We start from the raw sequence: 20,168 nt of genomic DNA on the forward strand, positions 1-20,168 counted from the left end.
ATGGTCTGCAGTAGCTCTGGGCTAAATGTCTGCTCCATATTCATGATTTCTGTAGGCTTATTCAATGAATGGTCCATGTGATTCCTGCCATTCCCATACTCCACTGAAGTAAACTAAGAGAGTGCAGTTACATTGGGACAAGTTTCTCTAATAAACTCAAATAAAGCAAACTTTTCTACCATTAATGCTGCAGTGACTCAGGTAGATTCAATGTATAACAACTAAATCATGAAGACGGGCACTACAGTGTTTGTTTAATGATTACAATTTTTAATTATGGTTAAAAGCATCATGCATTGAAACTTTTTTAAAGTTTAATCACTTAAACCAAGAACTCATTTTTAAAATAAAGTTTAGTAAAATGTTTTAGAACCAAAGTTGCACTTTAATTTCTTTTTTTTTTTTTTAACCAGTGTTTGAAAAACGCTTATTTTCAGAAAAGGCTGTAAAAGTAGCAGTTGGTGAATGGGCAAATGAAGTATTTAAATAGAATTACACAAACCCAGAATAAATCTAAAATATTACTAATTATTATTAAGGCCCCTCTTCTTTATAAAGATAATCTGCTTGATGGATGATATAAGAACATTTGTGCAGCCTATCAAAGAACAATGTTGTGTATCTGATCCCAAAATTAACAAATGTAAAAAATATCCAACTATGAAATTCCCATGGGGTCTGGTTCCTACACTATCAAAATCAACAGGAGTTTTACCATTAGCCTCAATAAAAGCAGTGCTGTATCCATAAACATGCCAGGTTATCATCGCTGACTAGACTTAGAATCACGTTTCTACCTGAATTTTTAAGATGGGACTAATAAGTCTTCCTACTCCTGCGCATTTTAAATAAATTAGACTTATAAACTAAAAACTGTTGCCTTTAAAACAAAATTGGATTTTGCTAACAAACCCCAGATTTAACAAGGTAAGTCATTTTGCATAAAACACTGCATAAAACATGGATGCAATACTTACTTTCTGTAGTAATGTAAAGTTCCTAAGTGCCACTTGGGTAGGTTCTCACTTTCTTGTACCTGTTAATTGCATGTGAAATATGGATGTTCTTGTCTGAACTCAGAAAAATTTCATTTCAAACGTTTTCCCTTCAAAACCCTTCTTGGTTTATTTGCCATTAAGAGCATTATCTTATAGGTTATATTTGTGTTGGATCTGTTGTGAAAAACTTCCAGTGTAAGCAGACGTACGATTCCAATTTTATTAAGACTATATATGCAATGAAATCTTTATGCAATAATTGATTGCTGCTTTGAGAAATAAAGAATGGCTTAAGAGAACAGTTCTAACGCATCAGTGTTTTACCATTGATACAACTTAAAGGTTTTCCAATTTTTTTTAGGCTCTAATATCTGGGAAACCTGTGCACACGTGTACCATTAACTCTTAGAGTAGTCAGAGTGTGCATCCCAGAAAGGTCAGCATTGGCAAACAGTTAAACAGATAAACTTTGTTGTGTTGTACAAGATGGCACCTGTTAGCAGATGTTGACTTTGGCCCTGATTGTCCATCTCTTACGGGTGTTAAAGTGGTGTGGTGGGACTGAGTAGTCCTGTTGACTTCACAGGGTGAAGTCACGTAGTAGTCACGTAGTCACCTTGCTCACGTAGGTGAACGTCCTCGGGGTTGTGGCCTCGTGCAGGGTAACAATTCAACAAGCAGGGTAAGAGATGGTAATGGCAGGGAACTCACACAACTTTCTTTGGAGTGCAGAAAGACTGAAGGTCTTTATGAGTAGTACAAATGCTTAAGCACTCCAGATTTACGTAGCTGCTGTAGGCTTTTGTGTTTCAAAAGTTCAGATGTAATGTGATATTCTTTTTCTGTTGAAAAAATGCTTGTATTTTGGCTGGAATGTGAATTAAATGCTAGCAGTGTTCCCATATCACAACCATTATTTTCCTTTTCCATTAGTAGCCGGGATGGACGATTTAAGTTCAATTATGTACTCGAGGTTATTTGAGGTAGTAATTATTCTCCAAAGTTTACTATGTCATGTACTTCATTCCATGCCTAAATGGAGATATGAAGTACTCATTCATTTCTGTTTGCCATCATACCTGCAAGTACATTTTTAGCAAATGCTTTATTCAATTGCATAATTTCTATAAGTTTTCAGACCTTTTAGAAAAAATGTGTTAAAAATGTGCAAATGCTTCTCCCTGGCAAGTGAGTTAATCTTCAGCTGGTGTTACACAGCTGAGAGGAACGCATATTTTAAATGTGAGTTTTCTGTAGCACCAACTCCTTGTGCTGTCCATGTCTACCTCAAAAGCACCATTACTGTAGAATTTAGTATTTAACAATGTCTTTCTAGAAAACTTCAATTGTGATTTTTTTTTCCTCATTCTCAAATTGCTTCCTGTCACATTCATTTTAATAAGTAATCTTCACTTTCATTGTTATGTAGTTATTTGCAAGTGTGTGATTTGACAAAAGGTCTACTTTTTGATCTAGATTATATGCCAAGGCAACTTCAGCAAGTCGAGACTAGGTAGAACTGGTTAAAGGCCACGTTTGAATCAAAAGCTGTGTTTGTATTAACCTCTGAGAAACATGAGAGGACCGTGCCTAATTACTTAAAAGAGACTCAACAAAAATGGATTGTAGCTTGTTGATCTTCTTATTTCTTTGATAACTCAGAATAATCTTCAAGAAATATGTGGGCTTCTTTCTCAGATTCTTGAAATTTGATCACAGTGCAAAATTGTCCTTTGGCGCAAACCCAGAAATACACATCTTTGCATGATGCACCTGGACATATGTGGCAGGTCTGGTAGAATCAGCTAATTAACAACACAGGCTTAAACAGGCACCTCATCTGGCAGTGTAGTTAGTTGCCTGATGGTGCTCAGCAGGATTTGGTAGTGCTTTTTATTTTTCTATCCTAATGGTCTGCTGCCCACCTAATTTTGCCTTATTGTCAGCCACTACTTACCGCAGCTTGAGGCCCTCCCAGGAGGCTAAATTATTATCAAAGGATTAGGGAGATGTAGCCTTGCAGCTCTGACATTTCTGATTACTTGTCTATGCCAGAACACTAATTAGCTGTGACTAATTAAGAAAAATGTTCCTGCCATAGAAAACCATTTAAAAGAACTGAGAAGTAGAAAAGCAATTGAAAAGCTGAGCAGTGCTCAGATTTGCCGATGCTCTTTAGATTTTCACCAAAGTCTTAACTCACCTTTAATTATGTCTAATATTTTATAGGGCAAATAGAAAGCTCTTGATATGAGAACCACTCTGCAGTTTTCTCTGGATCGAAAGACGTTCCTGTCATTTTAAAACAGTTTGCCGTGTCTTTTTTGGTAAATGAAAGAATTTTACAGAAAACTCTAGGCAGTGTCACCAAATGTGGACTAAAAAAGTGAATTATATTAACATGCTCAAATATATGAAACTTCTGCAGGAGAAGCAACATCTTGCAAATTTACTGTTCAAAGTCTTTTCAAAGTTCACTAAATTATTCCTTATGTTTTCAAGTAGATTCACCTCATTTTTTGAGATAGAAATCTCTATAAAAGAACAACAGTTCATTTGAAAGCTGAAAAATGTAACCTCCATCTGATTTCATATAGTATATAAGTTTTCTTCAATTTTTTTTTCTTTTTTTTTTTTTTTTTTAATATGCTGAGAAAAGGAGTGCCCACTCTTGGAGGGTGCTGATTATGCTGCTATCAATCCAGCAAAGCTCAGTGCTGTTGAAATCAATAGGACCACAACACTCTTAAAGCAAAGCATGTGCTTCAGAGTTCGCGGCTTCGGGATCAGAATATTCAGCACTTTGTAAGCTGTTTTACACTGTAGCTGAGAGTGTTTTCTCTAGAGGAAAATATACTACAATGGCTGGGTTTAATATGTTTTTGATATGATATATTTCCCCACTTCTTCATTTTTCATGCCATTTTTAATTTCTGAATTTCCATCTTGTTGGGAATCAAGCAGCCCAAAAAGATATAAAAGGGATTTTCTCAAGACATTATGTATCCCATAGTCCAGTCTGCATTTAGTATTCACGGAATGGATGTCTGCCACCTTTTTCACACTAATTTAATCATATTATTTAAATCTTCCCAGCAGGGGAGTAAGAAACTATGAAATAGATATTCTGATATCTTGCTAAAAGAGCTCTTTGGGTATAAAAGGAAAATAGAGAATTATATTTTGGGGCACTAAATATTATATCCTGATATTCAGAATTTCTTATGCTGTCCTACCCCTAATTTCCCAGACTTGTGAGAGAAGTTCACTTGTTTTGAAAAAAGAACAATATATAAATTTCTATTAAAAGGCAATTTAAAATGTGCATCATGAGTCAAAAGAGCAAAACAAATGGAAAAAAAATCCCAAACTCGAGATTTTAAAGCCAATCTGATTTTTTTCTGAGGGAATTTTCTCCATCAGGGGTGGAACTACAAGGGTTTTTTGCTTGTTTCTTTGGGGAGGGGCTATAACATTGGGAGCTTCCAGTACAGTTTCCCCATAGACATTTCTGGTCTGTACTGGTCGTTCATTTATTTAACTTAGTTAAATGCATCTATCCATCACTAAAAACAATAACAAATTCTATCGAATAAAAGAGAACTCCTTCCAACATCCAGGCACAATTTAGTTCTTTAACCTTTTTATCCTGCTAGGCACAAAGTAGCAGCATCTCATTCTAGGCACTGCATTTTTTTTCTTATCTAGATGGCTTGAAATGTGTCTAGCAACTTAATGGAATCAATTGAGCGTGGACAACTATAAAAATATAAAATAGCACTGAAACTTTAGATGAGTCTGTCAGTAAGTGTTAACTGTGGCTGCAGCTTTCACATTCTACGCAGTCAAGAGAAATCAATAAGGATTGTACCATTTATATTGTCTTATCTAATGTTTGTTCACCATGAAGTGCCAGGCACAAGCACCATCTAGGGAATATTGATTTCTTGATGTACTGTAATTCACACACGTATAAACAGCAGGAGAACCTTGTGGTTTCTCAAGCCTTACTTGCCCGTTTGATATTTATACTCGTATTTCATTTGGGTCAAGCTTAGCTTAAAAAGGAAAATCAAGCAAAACTCTGCGTAAGTGTTCGCAAATAGACACACAACCACATTGTTGATCATATTACAAGGAAAATAGTGCCAGAAAGCGTCAGAATAATCTAGTTTTACTATAATGAGTCTGGAGTAAAAGAAAGAGGTTGCTATGTTGTAAATAGTACGAGGTGAGAATGCTGCAGAGTGCTCTGACAAAGTTAGTGATTCATCAGTGGAAAGAGCTTCTTAACCTGTTTGATCACGGGGAACTGAAGCTTTAGTGCTGATTTAAACGTGCAAAAGTGTTGACCTATATAGAGATGATTTCCTTTAAATAATTTTCAAGTGTTTCATTGTATATTTTCTTAATTTACACAGCATTGACTATCCTTTCTACTGAAGTACTAAAAGTGTTTACACCGTGCAAGGAAAACAGTGCAAATAATGAATAGAAAAATCAGCTCCAGAAAAAAAAAAGGCAACGCAGCTGTAAAATCTGCATAGCTGGGAGAGTCCACACAGGCAGTAGGGTCAGAGATGGAAAGGAGCAAACCAGGCACCTGCCCAGTCCAAGGACGCTTGCTCCAAAGGGACGAGGGGAGGGGAGCAGCAGGAGGGAGGCAGGAGGCTGGAGCTCTGCTCCGCGCTAGCGCTGCTCGGTGCGGTGCCCCGGCGATGCTGCGCAGGGCAGCGGCTGCACCGCTGGGCAGCTGCACAGCTGCATCCAGCCCTGTCATGTGCCGCTACAATACCGTACGGAGTAAACGGGTGATGAGTCAAGATTGCTGGGGAGGAAAGAAATGAGCTGCCTGTGAATGTTCTCCCAGAGGACCCCAGGGTGCTTTAAATACTCTAATTAAAATACGTACTTGACCTTGTTCCACATGCAGCGGGGAGTCTAAACAGAAGACTCCGGGACAAGAGCTACTAACGTGAGTCAGTACCTACAAGCTACAACACAGACTTTGGCCCAGCTTTGGTCCACCTCCCTTTTGATACCAGGTAGAGACACTAAGAGTATACTCACCCAAGGGAGAGCTGCAGCTCACAGGAGGACTCTGCCACCTCCCTGAACCGCCCTCTGCAATGCCTCACTCCAGGGAGGCCCCAGGGAGTCCCAGGTGACCGGGCGAAAGCAGAGGCAGGGGTCTCGGTTACCTGCCTTACGGGCAGAGTGACCCTGCCCCCTTGACCTTACTAACGTTCCGCATGCGCTTAGGAAGACTGCTTAGCATTTGTGCAGCTAAGCGCGGTCATAAGGTTTGTACAAGTAGAGCCCGGTAGCAAGAGGCGAGTGTTATAACGAGTAACAACTTGGTCACTTTGCATTATGTTCATTTGTTTATTTTGAGAGTCCAAGCTGGCTTTCACGTCAAGGTCGCTCAAGTGATGTTCCCCATTCTGTGCCTTGGGGGATGTTTGCAGATACACCCAAATTGCAACACAACACACGGTGTAGCAAGACTGACAGTGTTTGCTGCGGAGAGTTTTAGCACCAGAATAACCTGTGGAAGTACTGTTCACAGATGCACTGCGTATCCAGAGTGGAGTAGGGAAACTGTTTGTGCTGTTAGTCTCTCGCGGTCATGAGCATTATGTTAGTAACTAGTGTTTAAAATCAAACAGCAACATTACATATGTCTAGATAGGGAAGGAAGTTATGCATGTCTAATTTTGTGAACTTCCAGTTTCGCAGTGCATCTACCATATGTGAAGAAGCCAGAAAAAAAAGAAGGTCACAAACATTATAAAGTAGCATAAATATTGTAAATTGCTGTTTAGCAACCAATATTCAATGCAGGGAGAGATGAGTACTGTATATTTTGTATTTAAAGTGAATATTTATTTGTGAATTGGCAGCAGTTCCATAGCAACTAGCCAGCTTCTAATTATAAGCCTAAAATATGAAAATGTTACTTTCCTCCTAAAAGATAAGCTTTTCATATGTTAGATGTTCTTTGTTATTTCAGAACAATATCCTTTTTGCCTAGAAGTTTCAAAGATGCTTAATATGCTTTTAAATGAACCCCATTCACTATTTTCTTCTCATTACTGATTTCTGAAAACTAGCCTGCGTAATTGGTTTCCTTGTATCACCAAAATATCTCGTCCAGCAACTGTTCACTTGTTTGTCATCATGAGTCCTGCTGAACAGGGTCCTTCTGTCAAGGTTTGGGTTCCTCTTTCTGTTGAGCTCCTTTCCCTTTTCTGCCAATTGCTTTGGGAGTGACAGTGGGACTCCATTCAAATAGGCAGGGAAGGGACTGACGAGAGACTAAAGTGTTTGTTTCGTCAATTAGTCATTCTTCAGAAAAACAAAATTTTTTTGAGCTCCCTGAGAGCTTCATTGGAGTAATGGCACAAAAAAGGCAGAAGGAAACCAAAGGAAAAGTCCCACTGGAAGGAAGAAAACCTTTCTTCCTTGGCCAAGTAAGGGTGCAAGAGGCAAGTTAATAAATCCGCTACAATCACACACGCACCAAAAAAAAAAAAAAAACACAGAAAAAGAAAAAAAAGGGGGGAAGAAATAAAAAAAAAAAGATGTGGTTTGTACCCAAACAGAGTTTGTAATTTGAAATAACCAAGCTAAAGAAATCTTGGTCCTGATCCCTCTGTCACAAGAAGTATGAGTGTTGAAGCAGACAGTAGTATGTGGTTTCTTTCTCACTTCTCCTTTCCTGGTACATGTAGCTGTAATTTAGGCTGTGAAAATTTTTGCACATTCCCAAGCCAAAGTTCAAAACTTGGCTTAGCGTTTCAGACCTCGAGGAGGAACCAAAACATGGAAGCTGGTTGAAAGCCTGAGATGTTTCCAGGAAGATGCCTTGATAAGTGGTGCCGAGCATGAGAAGTGTAAGACACTGGTGGGATGGAAGAGGTGTGTGTCAGGGGCTCTGTGCAAAGTAGAAGCACGTGAGGGAACACAGGGCTTGAGAGCTTTGCAGCAGCAATGAGTGATACAGCAATAGGGGGACTTTTGGACAGGTCCTTGAATGAAAGGAAATGTGGGAAGGAACTGCAGCGACACGGGGAGCGGAGTTAAATAGAGTTTTTTCATATGACACTTAATATTGATTTAATCATTTGCCTTTTCCAGATCAAGGGCTTTTAAACATCTGTTTTCTGGTGTAGGGAAGAGGCTTCATTTGTTTGTACTGCCCGCTAACCCCAGGCTAACTCCATGGATTTTCCACTCCTGCTTAGTTTAATCTTCGTTTCTTTCAGTTTTTCTTAAATGAAAATTCCTAGGGGGAAAAAGAATTGCAAAAGGAATAAATGTAGTGGCATCATGGTGACCCCCAAAACCAATAGTATTCTCCTTGAACTTTGTGAACATTTAAGAAAATGCAGAAGTAAGCCGCCGAAGCCTTCCAGGTCTGATGTCTTCATATTAAAGGATATATAGTATTATTGGATGAAAGCTGAAGTAGATTGAAGTACCCTTTCAGTTTTAATATTTGTATTGACTGTATTTTATATGTTTTAAATAACAATAAAAGTAATGTGTGCTGATACAGTAAATACACAGGAAGTGAACAGTGAAGTAGTGCTCCATCAGTGCCCATGAAATGGAGATACGGTTCTAACTCTCAGCACAGTCGTAATGTCAGCTGTTTCCCCCATATTCCTTTTGCTATGAAATTTATGCCACATAAATTTTTTTTTCCAGTCATAGCAGTGCTTTGAATTAAAAAGGTGGGGAAATTTTTCATGTTTCAGAGAAATAATACAAACTTCTCTGATGTCCTAAACAGAAAGATTACTATCTTGCCGACAACCAAACAGCCAGAAGCATTAGGGTAGCTGTAAGAATAGCCAGGCTACAAGTGTACTTCAAAATTGTATCTGGAGATGGTATAGTTTCTATTTCTACAGTCAGAGGCCAGCTGACTGACCATTTCTGCCAGCTGAATCTTACTGTCTCTACTGTAGAAGCACATCTCAATAACATTAAATTCTCTGTTGACTGAGAACAATAAAGTTGAGACACACACACGCACCAAAAAAAAAATCACTTTTGCATGGACTTCCCACGAAGGCAAAATTCTGGATTTTGGTGAAAATATGTTTTCAGGTATGGCACATAATCCAAGGTATGGCACATAATCCAAGTTTACAAACTTGGATGCTCAGAGTGAAACCTAGCTTAGCGTTTTATGTTGTGGCACTGTGAGGCTGTGTATAATGAGAAACCACATCTTTGTGGGGTTGGACAATGTGTCGCAGAAGGACAGCGTCTGTCACCATGAAGCCACGTGGAGCTGATAGTGAGATGGGAAAGCTCTTGCATGAGAGCTTGCTCTTCTCTCAGGTTTCCCCAGCTTCTGTTCCTTCATTTTCCTGGTCACTGCCACAGTTATTCTCATTGGAAACGCGACTGGAGGTGCCTCACAGACTGCTGCACATTATGACCAGTGCAGTCTAGAAAAGAAAAGTCACTGGGGGGATAATTTGTTCCTCTCAGGGGAGTGAAAATACAGGAGGGAGTGGTGGGAGGGCACTACGTCACTAGTCAACAAGGTCTCGTCTCCCTCCATTAGAAGAAATCGATATTTTAACCAGTTCATAAATTGCCTGCGTCAGGAATCAGAACTGATAGGGGCCAGGAAGAGCGTACAAACAAAATTTCTACATATTGGTACATTAAATTTTCTGTTTATGTCTACCTACAGTTGCCTCAACCTTCAAAGGTTTTTCAGGCTTTCTTAATCAAAAGGCTACCTAAACCTGAGGGAAAAACATAAACATGTTATGCAAAGTTGCTTCATTGTTGCTTTTAGTTTGCAGTTAAATATTTTTCATTTCTGCAAAGATATAAAGATATTTTGAATGTTAATTACTTCTTCTGACTTGATTTCCTATTTTGGTGTTCCTGTGTGTACGTACCTTCTGATGTATCATGGTGGCCAACAGGTTGAGAAATCCTTCCCCAGGTTTGTTTTTTTTAAGAGTTCCCAAGGCTTTCCAGCCTTCAGGAGAGTGTATGAACTCATCACTGCTCAGGTAAAAATCCTCATGTAAGTGAGTGATGTATATACCTAAACTTGAAAATATAGCTGTAACTTCTAAACCTCAGAGTGTTTTCAAAGACACTACAAGTAACACTTGTTTCCCTCATTATCATTAACATTCAACAAAGGAAGTCAGGATTATTATTCATATTTTACAAGGAGGGAAATAAATTATGAAACTTAAATCAGGAACTGTTTTCTAACTTTTGCTGTTTGCATTTTTAAGGAATAACTTATTTATTCTTTTGTCATTTAACATTTTCTTTAAATGTTCTAAAAGTTCCTTGGCACACTACTAATGCTAGCTACCACAATCTTGAAACAATGCAACAGCATTGCCTTTTAATAAAAACTGGGCATTTTAGCATTTAATATTGTGAATATGCCTATGGTATTTCTTACGCATTTTAGCTTATGCTGCCTTTGAGGTACAATCTCTCCAGTGAGAAGAATACTTTCTGTTATTGTTCCTGGTAGGAAAAGTAGAGCTGGAGGAAGTAAAAACATCCTGTTGTCGTCTGAGCGACTCAATTCCTGATCAATAGTGCGATAAAGGCTTCGGTAGGAAGATAAAATGCAGTTCCTCGAAAAGCTGTTCCCCCTGCCACATTCAGCAGGAAAAGCATTTTGACAGTGCCCATTTATCAAGAGCCGGCAAGATACAGAAACTCGACGGGGTCTTGTGTCTCAGGCGTTAGGGATACCAGCCCTAGAAGGACTAAAGCATTGTGTGCTCGTATGTATTGAGCCTCCTTCCAGGTGGCAAACAGCTGCACCTTTTTATAAAACTTCAAAAATAAATCTGAAGTGCTTGCTTTCAGCCAATAAGTGTTATATTTAATTGAACCGTTCTGCAAATGTTATAGCTCAGGCACCCAGAAGGATGGTGAATATTTAATATATTTGTTTTGTATTTCCACCGGTCAAGAGAATAATGAAATTCCTTAACTACTTCGCTTTAACTTGCCTGAAGAAAGCACGGTATGTTGCTAAATCGCTTTTCACTGGCCCTGCCGAGAAACAACTTTAATCCTTGTTAGAAAATTGCAGAGTCTGGGCCTGACAAAGAGCTCATGCCTGGCGCATTGTGAGCGCTGGGAGCGGGGCGAGGGGAGCCCTTTACAGCTGCGTGCCTCCAGCCCGCCTCAGCTGGACTATTTAGGCGAGGAGGTTTGTCAATTCCTCCCGACAATGGAGCGAGTTTTTCAGTGCCTGTAGCCGCGCCGAGCCCCGTTGGGGATCAATGCTGGCCATTCAAGCTGCACCCTCTTTCATTGCTTTGGTTTGTTAATTTAAGACTAAAGGTCCACTGAGGGGGTTTAGGGCGTTTAAGAAAGCTGATGAACTGTTTAAGAAATCTGATGAACTGAGAGCGTTTATAGCCCTGGTGTGGCAACTATTGGCACTGAGGGAGCTGTGTCCTTGTTGACCCTCTTGTTATTAAAAATGCACAAGTGCTGCGCTTCTCAATATTTCAACACTCTTTCATTGTCAATACCACCTTCTGAGCCCTTCAGCTTGTTGCTTGCTCTAAAGATCTTCTTAGATTGGGTTTGAAAACTTCACCTTAAACACTAGATTAGACTGATGTTCTGTTTTCCGTGCTCCTGTTGATTTGTTGAACCTTCCCAGGGCTGGAAAGCAAGTAGCAGCTTGATGGGGAGACAGGCTGCTAATATGATTTACCAGTCTACAGTCATGCACAATAAGTGTGAATAAATACAGGGGTCTCACAGAGTCAACCCTAGCCTTTCCTTTTCTCTTATTTTTTACTTTAAAAGAGATATCTCAGGAAAATGAAGTGAGTAATGCATGCCCTTACAGGAGCTGGATGAGCTATGAATAAGAAGAGGGGGAGGCAAACATATTTTTGTTAAAGTGGTTGGCTGCTGTTATGAGTTGATGTGAAAAAAATATATAATAAACACTTACTGCTTTATTCTTGCATAGAAGACAGCAAAGAATATGGCACTAATACCACATCATTGACATCTGCAAGAGTCGCATTGTCCTTTCAGTGCTATTGTTACTAGCGGGGAAGTGATTTTTTCTTAAAGCCAGTTAGAAGGATTTTTTAAAATCGTTATTACTTTAAAACTGTGTCATCTCAGGACCATTATCTAATCGCTGAAGCTTTTGAGTTTGCAATAGATTCCCGTAAGTCACAGCAGATGCATCCCTGCCTCTATAACATGCTCATGGTTGTCAAAATGTGTGGCCTTGGATTCCACCTCTGAGAGGCATTTGCAGTGCTGTGCTTTTTAACAGGCTCCAAAAGAACAGATAGGGAAATACTTACTTTTCTTCTGATAAAGTCCAGCAGATCTATGTTTATGCAGCTTCAGCCTATACTAAGTGCTCAAAACTAGTGGGTATAAGGCCAATAGTGAACAGGAATCCTATCCACAAGTACCTCTAGGAGGGCTCTAAAAACATACTGGTTGTGATTTGTATTAAAAATACCGTGACAATTCAAAATAAGAATACATCTTTTTCTAAAACAATAGCAGTCATATTTTTTCTGAACAAGGTGTGTTGACAGAGGAGCAAGTACCGTAGTATCATTTCACAATCGCCAAATTAAACATTTCTACTGAAAGTTTAACGTATCAGAACTAGCCAGGAAAACGTATTATATTGTTTTCATTCACAAATTTGAGTGGAAAAATTAATTCCCTCTAATTTCTTAGCTTTGTTTTCAGTGTATGTAAACATATCACAGATACGTACGGAGAGTCTAATTTCCACTGCATCCATCTTAATTAAGTTATCTGCCTGGGCTTTAAAACACGTTTTGCCAGAAAACTGGGACTGGGTCTATTCTCAGTGATCTGGCACCATTCAGTGGTGTTGCGTGGGGAAACCGCTCACAGAATTTTCGATGCTGTCTGTAGTTTGTTCGTGCGAGCAAGTTTGAGCCCCTTCTGCTTTCTACTTGATAGAAACCAAATACATCGTGGATGCGTTACGGAATTTTTTTATGGAGGAATATCACTTTTGAGAAAACTCCACTACTAAAATCATTCTCTCTACCATGATTATGTTAAAGATTAACAATTGTAGAGTCTGAGTGATAATATAATAATTGGGCTCATCTTATTGCAAATAACAATGGATATTCTGAGTAGAATGCTTGGCATATGAATTTTTATGTTTATTAGATCAATAGAGTTCCCCGAGTGAATAAGCTCAACTGTATTTTATTTTCTAGACATCTGTATACATACAACACCTGTCGTATAGTTTACAGCTGCCACTTAGTAACAACACTGTCACATTAAAAATATTTTACAGATACTTACAGAGGAAATCAAAACCAGCGTGCATGTTTGGGGTGAAATAATGTAAACAGTATAAGAGTGTCATTCAGTGATAAAAACCAGTATTTTATGGATACCCAGTCAGTCCCACATTTTATTGAATAACTCAAACTACTTTTATGAAATGTGCAGCTGTCTGCATTTGGTGTGATGTGTTTGTTCACTTCTGTAAAATAGTAAATGAATAGGAGAAACTCTAAAAAAAAGTAAAAGTAATTTATTTCCAATGATTTATAATTAAAATGCATTTTAACACATTAAACAAAATAAATGGAAGCCATTGTTATATGAAAATCTTATTTCAAACTTATCTTAAAACTGATAGTTACAACGAGATGAGACTTTTCTGAAAGGAAAAAGTATTTACGTATATTTACTGTATGTCTTCAAAGCTTTTTCCAGAGAGCTTACATTTTGATGAAGGAATTCTATTTCTGTCTTTTGTTACATCCAGTAGCCAGTAATTTGTCTTCATTTTTTTCAATATATATTTTATTTTATTTGTTAATGTAGAGCTGGCTAATGAGACGTTAGATCCTTCCTTTGAATTACTTCACGGTGTATACCTTGCCCAACATGCTGCATTTTAAAATATGCACAGTGTTTGCTCTCTTTGCATATCTGTGTATTTTGTAAGGACACAGGAAATTACATTAGAAAGGAATTTAAGCCTCTTCCCTGTGGGGAAAGAGACTAGAAACAGAGCTACGACACAAACTCTTTTAATCTCTCACTGGTAAAATGAAAAAAAAAATCCCTTCCTTTTTGCAGTTTGACTAAATGACATCTGGTTGGTATTTTACAGGAGGGGGAGGAAAACTGCTACAACTATGTTTAGTAAAAATCTCTTTTAATCCAGTTAATGTGAAAGAACTATTATAGTAGCTATTTGGATCTGAGCATTTTTTTACGGTAACGTAGACACCAACAGCAGAAAGCTTATTCTTAGCTTAGCCCCATCCGTTTGTGAAGCTTTGAGTGAAAACATACCCATGCCCAAGACATAAAAAGGAAATAAGGTAGGCTGTAATTCTAATTAGTAATTAACGTAAAACAAAACCTTAATGTGGTTATTTGGGGAGGGGTGGAGTGGTGTTTTCATCATATTTAAATACAGTTTCTGTGGATTTCTGACTTTTTTTCCTTAATAAAGAAGTGACTTAAAAGAAAAAAGCAAGACAGATTCCATATTCTATGTTTGATGCTGTTTTCCTGTTTGGATTGGAAAATCTAGGTATTGCAAATTCTCTCTCAAGGTACCCTACCTGTTTTTTCCCTTGCTGTTTCTCTCATGTAATTGTGTATTTAATATCCATCCTTACTGACAGGTAGCAAAGTGCGTAATGCTATTTTGCTTGAAAACGTTGTAACTGAAAGATAAAATGGCAGTAGCTAGTTCATGTAAAGAACAGTCTAGGTCAAGTTATTTGGTTTCCTAATAATTCTCATGCAATTCTCTTAGCAGGAAATTATATCATTGTTGACTTCAAGTGCTGATCTGTGATCATTTCAAAGTCTTTCATTACCTCTCATTTCCAAATCTGTTAAATGAATACTGCAGGGTTGTTTGGTGTTTTTTTTTTCTTCTTCTTTTCAGCAATGGTATAGCAGCTCCATGAAAGTCATATGCATGTGGTTGGCTGATAGATTAGACCTTCAGCTTCACATCTACCAGCTGAAGACTCTCATCAAGATAGTGAAGGTAAATAAAATGTGTTTGTGTTAGACTACATAGTAAAGAGAGAAAAGTGATAAAGTATTAGCATGGATAAGTATAGATCACCCTAAAAGTTAAAAGATGTGGAATAAAGTTGCAAACTTAGGTAGTTTCAGGTTGGGATTTATTTTTTTCACAATTGTAGCAAATTTCAGAAGAAAATCAATTTATTAAAACCTCTAATGTTAACTATATGTGCAGTAGTAATTGTCTTCCACTCTGGACTCAGTGACAGTTAAGATTGTTCCAAGGAATTTTAACAGATTACTGCTAGCTGTACAGCAATGCCGTATGGTATTCCTAATAAATTAGTGTTTGTTATATTACTGATTTTTTTTTGTTTTACATTAATAATCCCAATAGCGTTCTTTCTCCATTTTTCCCACTCTCCTAAAAAGTAACTATTTTCTTTTTTATGCGCATGTGATTACTAGGTTCAACTGGAAAACAATAGTCAATGTATTAGATATCATTTTCTAATCTTTCGTACTCCGGGATAAGTGTAGATAGAAATACCGATCCCTCCAGTCCAGTCCTTGGTCATTTACACTGGCCAATGTCAAATGCTTTCAAGCAAAGTGTAAAATACCTGGCAATAGGCAATTATGGGTTAACCTACCGTAAAAGAAAGTTTCCTTCTAACTCCCTTTCACATCTTAGTTAATATCCTTAGGCAAGAGACAGAAAGCTATTTCAGATTTTTTCCCTTTAATTCTGTCTTGTTTAACTCTGAATATTCTTGTTATCTGTATAAATGTGGAATAAGAAGCACTTGTTGTCAGTAGTGCCCTTGATTTCTTCAAAATATTTTCTCATGAAGTTCATGCAAGACTATAAAGTCAGAAGCATTTTAACTCATGGACACCAGAATTGCAACTGCAACTTTCAGGATTCACTAGCTAAAAGGAAAAAAACAGAGAGAGAGATGCAAGAAAACAGTCATAATAATGATGGCATCATGGGTCCCTGAACCACCCAAGCTTAGCTGTGCTATTTTTGACCTTAAGGGATTTCTCTGGGAACAGGATTTGGCTCTTCATTATATTATGTGCCAAAATGGCAAGAGCAGTTTGCTATTTGTGGTTGAAATTAATGGCTCTTGTGAAAGATTTAAAGCTCTTCTCAAGTGAAGGTAGTTATCATCCTCGGGGGGAGGGGGGGGAAGTGTTACAGGATCTAAAACCTGTGCCCAGTGAGGCCTAAGAATGGGCAGGCTAAATTATACCAGTTAAATATCACCTGGGAGATTAAAAGAAGAGGCTCTTACAAAACAGAAGTTCAGGTGAATGAGCAGCAGTGCCAGCCAGCCTTCCCTCTGCAGCCTGGCACACTGCTTAGCCTTGCTCAAGAGAAGCAGGCTCAAGAGAAGCAACGGGAACACCCTGGTTACGGCGGTAGCCTTCCTGTGCCCGTGCACCTGGTTTGCTTCCCACATAAATGCCAAGGGCGTTGTTCTGTGGCACCTTCTGTGGATACAGAAGACTGACGAAGATGATGTCAGTCATAGAGGTTCTGGTCTCAATGTAGTGGAAGACAGAAAATCTTGTCCACCTGTTTTGGGGGGGTGAAGAAGACAGAACTGGTAAAACAGGAACTCAACAAACAGGAGGCTGCTGGGAAATAAGAAGCAATGGTTCAAGGAGAGTATCACAAGAAGCTTTCACTGCTGCAGCCCAGCTGGGGAGAGGCACGTGGGGAGGCACGGTTCCTCCAAACTCTAGAGTGAACGCAGGCACTTTTCTCTTTGCTTTTGGAAAAACTGGGAGGCTGTGTTGCCCCTGTCATCTCTTGAAAATATTCCAAAAAAGAAGTAGGAGGTCATTTTTAAGGGACATGGGATGAGTAAGAAATAGACGATTCTTTCATGTTTGGATGATGCAAAGGCAGTGGCATTCGTAAGAATGACCAGAAGAAGAAACACTGTTTGTTCCCATTAAAGCCTTATGATGGCACAAAGGTATCGTTAGGTGTCGGAGACACGTGCAGAGGGATGTGACTAAAGAAGGGTCAAGGACTAAGAGGAAAGTTAGGAAGAAATGAAAAATTAAGCTTGGAAGTGAACATTATTGTCCTGCAAAAGTATGTCAAGAGAAGAGCAATGGCTGAACCCCAGAGTGCTGGTCTGAGAATGGGAGGAATACAATGTAAAAGTGAAAGAAATTGCTGTAGGACCTGTTAACGGCATAAAAGGAAATTGAATGCACAGTGTTATAAAAAGGGAATGCAACGGTGACACTTGAAAAAGACCAGGCAGGGTACTCGCAGGAGTGTGTGAGCAAAACATAAGCTGCATCCATTGACTCTGAAGTTGACCTATGAAAGTCAAATAAATCTCAGTTGCAGTGATTCAAACAAGGTTTAAATAATCATCGTAGATAGTGGCAGAAAAAATTCTGCCAGCTGAATGTTGCCCATTTTGAGAGGCGTCTTTTGCAGTTCGCTGAAGTATTGAGTGAAACAAGATCGGCTCTTTTCTCTTCTTTCTCTAAGGGTTGTGCACGATCTCCTCCGGCAGAGGAATGGGCCTGATAGCCCTTAATTCTCTTCCATTTTCATTTCCCATATTCTCTTCCATAAACATTGGGAACACATAGTAACATTGTACACAAAATAAGAAACTAGCTAGATCAACTTGTCCTTCTTAAGCTTTTTAGGGTAACTTCAAGAAAGATTATTTCAAATGTGTTACAACTTAAACATAAAGAAGGTAGAGTAGATGATTTTCCATATTTTCACTTGAACATAGCATCAATGTATAAAACAATTCCACTCAGAATTCTTACTTGATAGAAAGTCAAAGAAGAAAGTCATATCTGCTGGTTCATAGGAAGGCTGGATGCCAGGGAAACAAAACTTTCTCATGTGGGGGAAAAAAAAAAAAAGAAAGATGTAGATGTGAGTCAAAATGTAAGTAGATGTAAAATTAATGTAAATGTAAAAGTCTAAGTAGACTTTTACAAAATGTAAAAGTCTAAGTAGTCTTAGAGAGTAAATTAACTGACTGGAGTAGTCACCTGAGAAACGTTTACATTGTAGAATATAGATGATAATCTAAAATTTATTTTATTTTTCCACATTTGGCATATAAATGTAAAGATAAATGCAAATAAAATATTATGGGGAAAGAGTCAGACATTTACTTTTTCTGTGAAATGACACAACTACCTGTAGCCAAATTCACACTTCAGTATGCAGTTAGAAAAATTATTTGTTGGTTTCTTATAAAGGAGGCAAATGGAAGTTACTGAGAAATCAGCATACAGTTACAGAAACGTAGTACAAAACACAATCTCTTAAAGGAATGACCATCACAGTGTGGCTTGTAGACTTTCTAGAGTTGACAGAAATCTCGTGCAGCCCAGAAACTAAGGCTGCAAAATCTTTAGCAAACTCTGGGTGGTAGGTCCCTAACTGCAGGAGGAACGAAGCTGTTCCACTGGCATGCTAGAAATGGCCAGTGTATAGTGGAAGACTGCTCAGACTTGCTCGAGTCCAATTCAGGATGTTTTCTTTTTGCCGCAGAAAACCTACCGAGACTTCAGGTTGCAAGGCGTGCTGGAGGGAACACTGAACAGTAAAACCTACGATACTGTTCACAGCCGTCTCACCGTAGAGGAAGCCACAGTCTCAGTCACGGATGCGGGAGGACTTCAGGGCATTACTATGAAAGACAGTGATGAGGAGGAAGGATGATATTATTTCACCGAGCATTTGGCGTTCAGGAGTGATGGTCTGAGGGGGGGGCCCTATCTTTGGCTTGGGATTTTTTTGGTAACTTGTCCTTGTAGTTGCATTTATAGTTTTGCCTTATGATATAGGTGCAGGAATGTAATTTGCTCCATTTTTTTAAAAAACTGAAAGTAAGATTATCAGCGGAAAAGTGCCAAGGACTTTTTGAGAACAATGGTTGTAGCATATTTTAATGTATAGCTTTGCTTAGGGCTGCAAGAATACTGGCATGGAGTTTGAGTTCCACTTGTGATTACGTTTCTTTCCCTTTTGTTCGTTACCATTTGTTCTTGTATCTCCATCAGATATTGATGTCCTGTGCAGAAAACAAAATGTGTGCCTCACTTAAAACACAACCATACAGGAAATCATCCTTGGAATAAGTCAGTGCCCTAGGTAAAAAAATAGTGTATTTTCAGGATTACACTTTGTTTACCTTTTTTTGTGCTTAATTTTACATTATTATGTGATGTGCATTAAAAATTTTAATCTTGGTTCTTTGTATTTTGAGGTTGCTATATAAGTAGTAGGACTTCAAGGACAGTCAAACACATACAAACTACTTAGGAGTGTTGTTGTGTCTATTCATTTTGCAAGTTTAAAGATATCTCATCATGTTGGATGTCAGTAAGCTTGCCATCAATGTTTCTATTTCTGTGAAAAATTTCAGGCAATAAGAACACATTTTGTCGTGACCACTTCTGTATCTACCCAAGTTTGTATAGAATTCTACGATTAAAAGATGTTTTCAACATTTCAAACCATCTGAACTGTTGTATGATTCCTCATGAGAACAAGGTTTTTGAAAGATTATTATATTTAATTTATATAGTGATTTACAGCGAATATATTTATTTTGTAGAGCACATAAATATCCAAGGACACGATGCCTTGATAAAGAAAAAAAGCAAACAAAAACCCCTCACTGGCAGATGAACAGACAGCACCCGCTGCCCGTTTCTCTATGCCCTCAATACGAGCTGGAAAGAATTCAATTTTTCATCGATCAAAACTCACACAACTTATGAAAAATGCAGCTTTTTTTTTTTTGTGGGAACAAGACTAATTCCTGGATTTGTGTAGACAAAATTGGAAAGAACACAGAGATACCCAAAGATACCCAAAGAAGCAGGGAAGGTTGCTGAGGTCCTTGTTGAGCTATAGTGTTATACCTGAAGGGCTTTGCTGATGGACCGTTGAGGATTTACGAGGCTGGCGTGAAGTTTCCCTGCAAGAACAGACCACAGGACTTCAGGGGTCTGTCGCAAGCACGTGGGGCTGCAGGAACTGAGAATGAGAACTGCAAGGAAAATGCTTTTCAGCGCACTTGGAAGCTCAGCCAAGCAGAG

The 20,168-nt window shown here is 38.4% G+C and overlaps 1 protein-coding gene across 9 annotated transcripts in view; it reads left to right on the top strand.

Annotated features, from left to right (window-relative positions):
- The window catches only part of CADPS2 (calcium dependent secretion activator 2), a 321,285-nt gene extending 302,082 nt beyond the window's left edge, over positions 1–19,203 (top strand). For all 9 annotated transcript variants that reach the window (XM_075491545.1, XM_075491547.1, XM_075491553.1 and 6 more), the window contains 2 exons: positions 14,971–15,075; positions 18,613–19,203. In XM_075491545.1, coding sequence (XP_075347660.1) covers positions 14,971–15,075; positions 18,613–18,783 — 276 coding nt within the window. In that variant the 3' untranslated portion in view covers positions 18,784–19,203. The remainder of the gene's footprint in view (positions 1–14,970; positions 15,076–18,612) is intronic.
- The last annotated feature ends 965 nt before the right edge of the window (positions 19,204–20,168 follow it).

Source organism: Mycteria americana, chromosome 1 (assembly GCF_035582795.1).
Source record: "Mycteria americana isolate JAX WOST 10 ecotype Jacksonville Zoo and Gardens chromosome 1, USCA_MyAme_1.0, whole genome shotgun sequence".
Taxonomy (NCBI): domain Eukaryota; kingdom Metazoa; phylum Chordata; class Aves; order Ciconiiformes; family Ciconiidae; genus Mycteria; species Mycteria americana.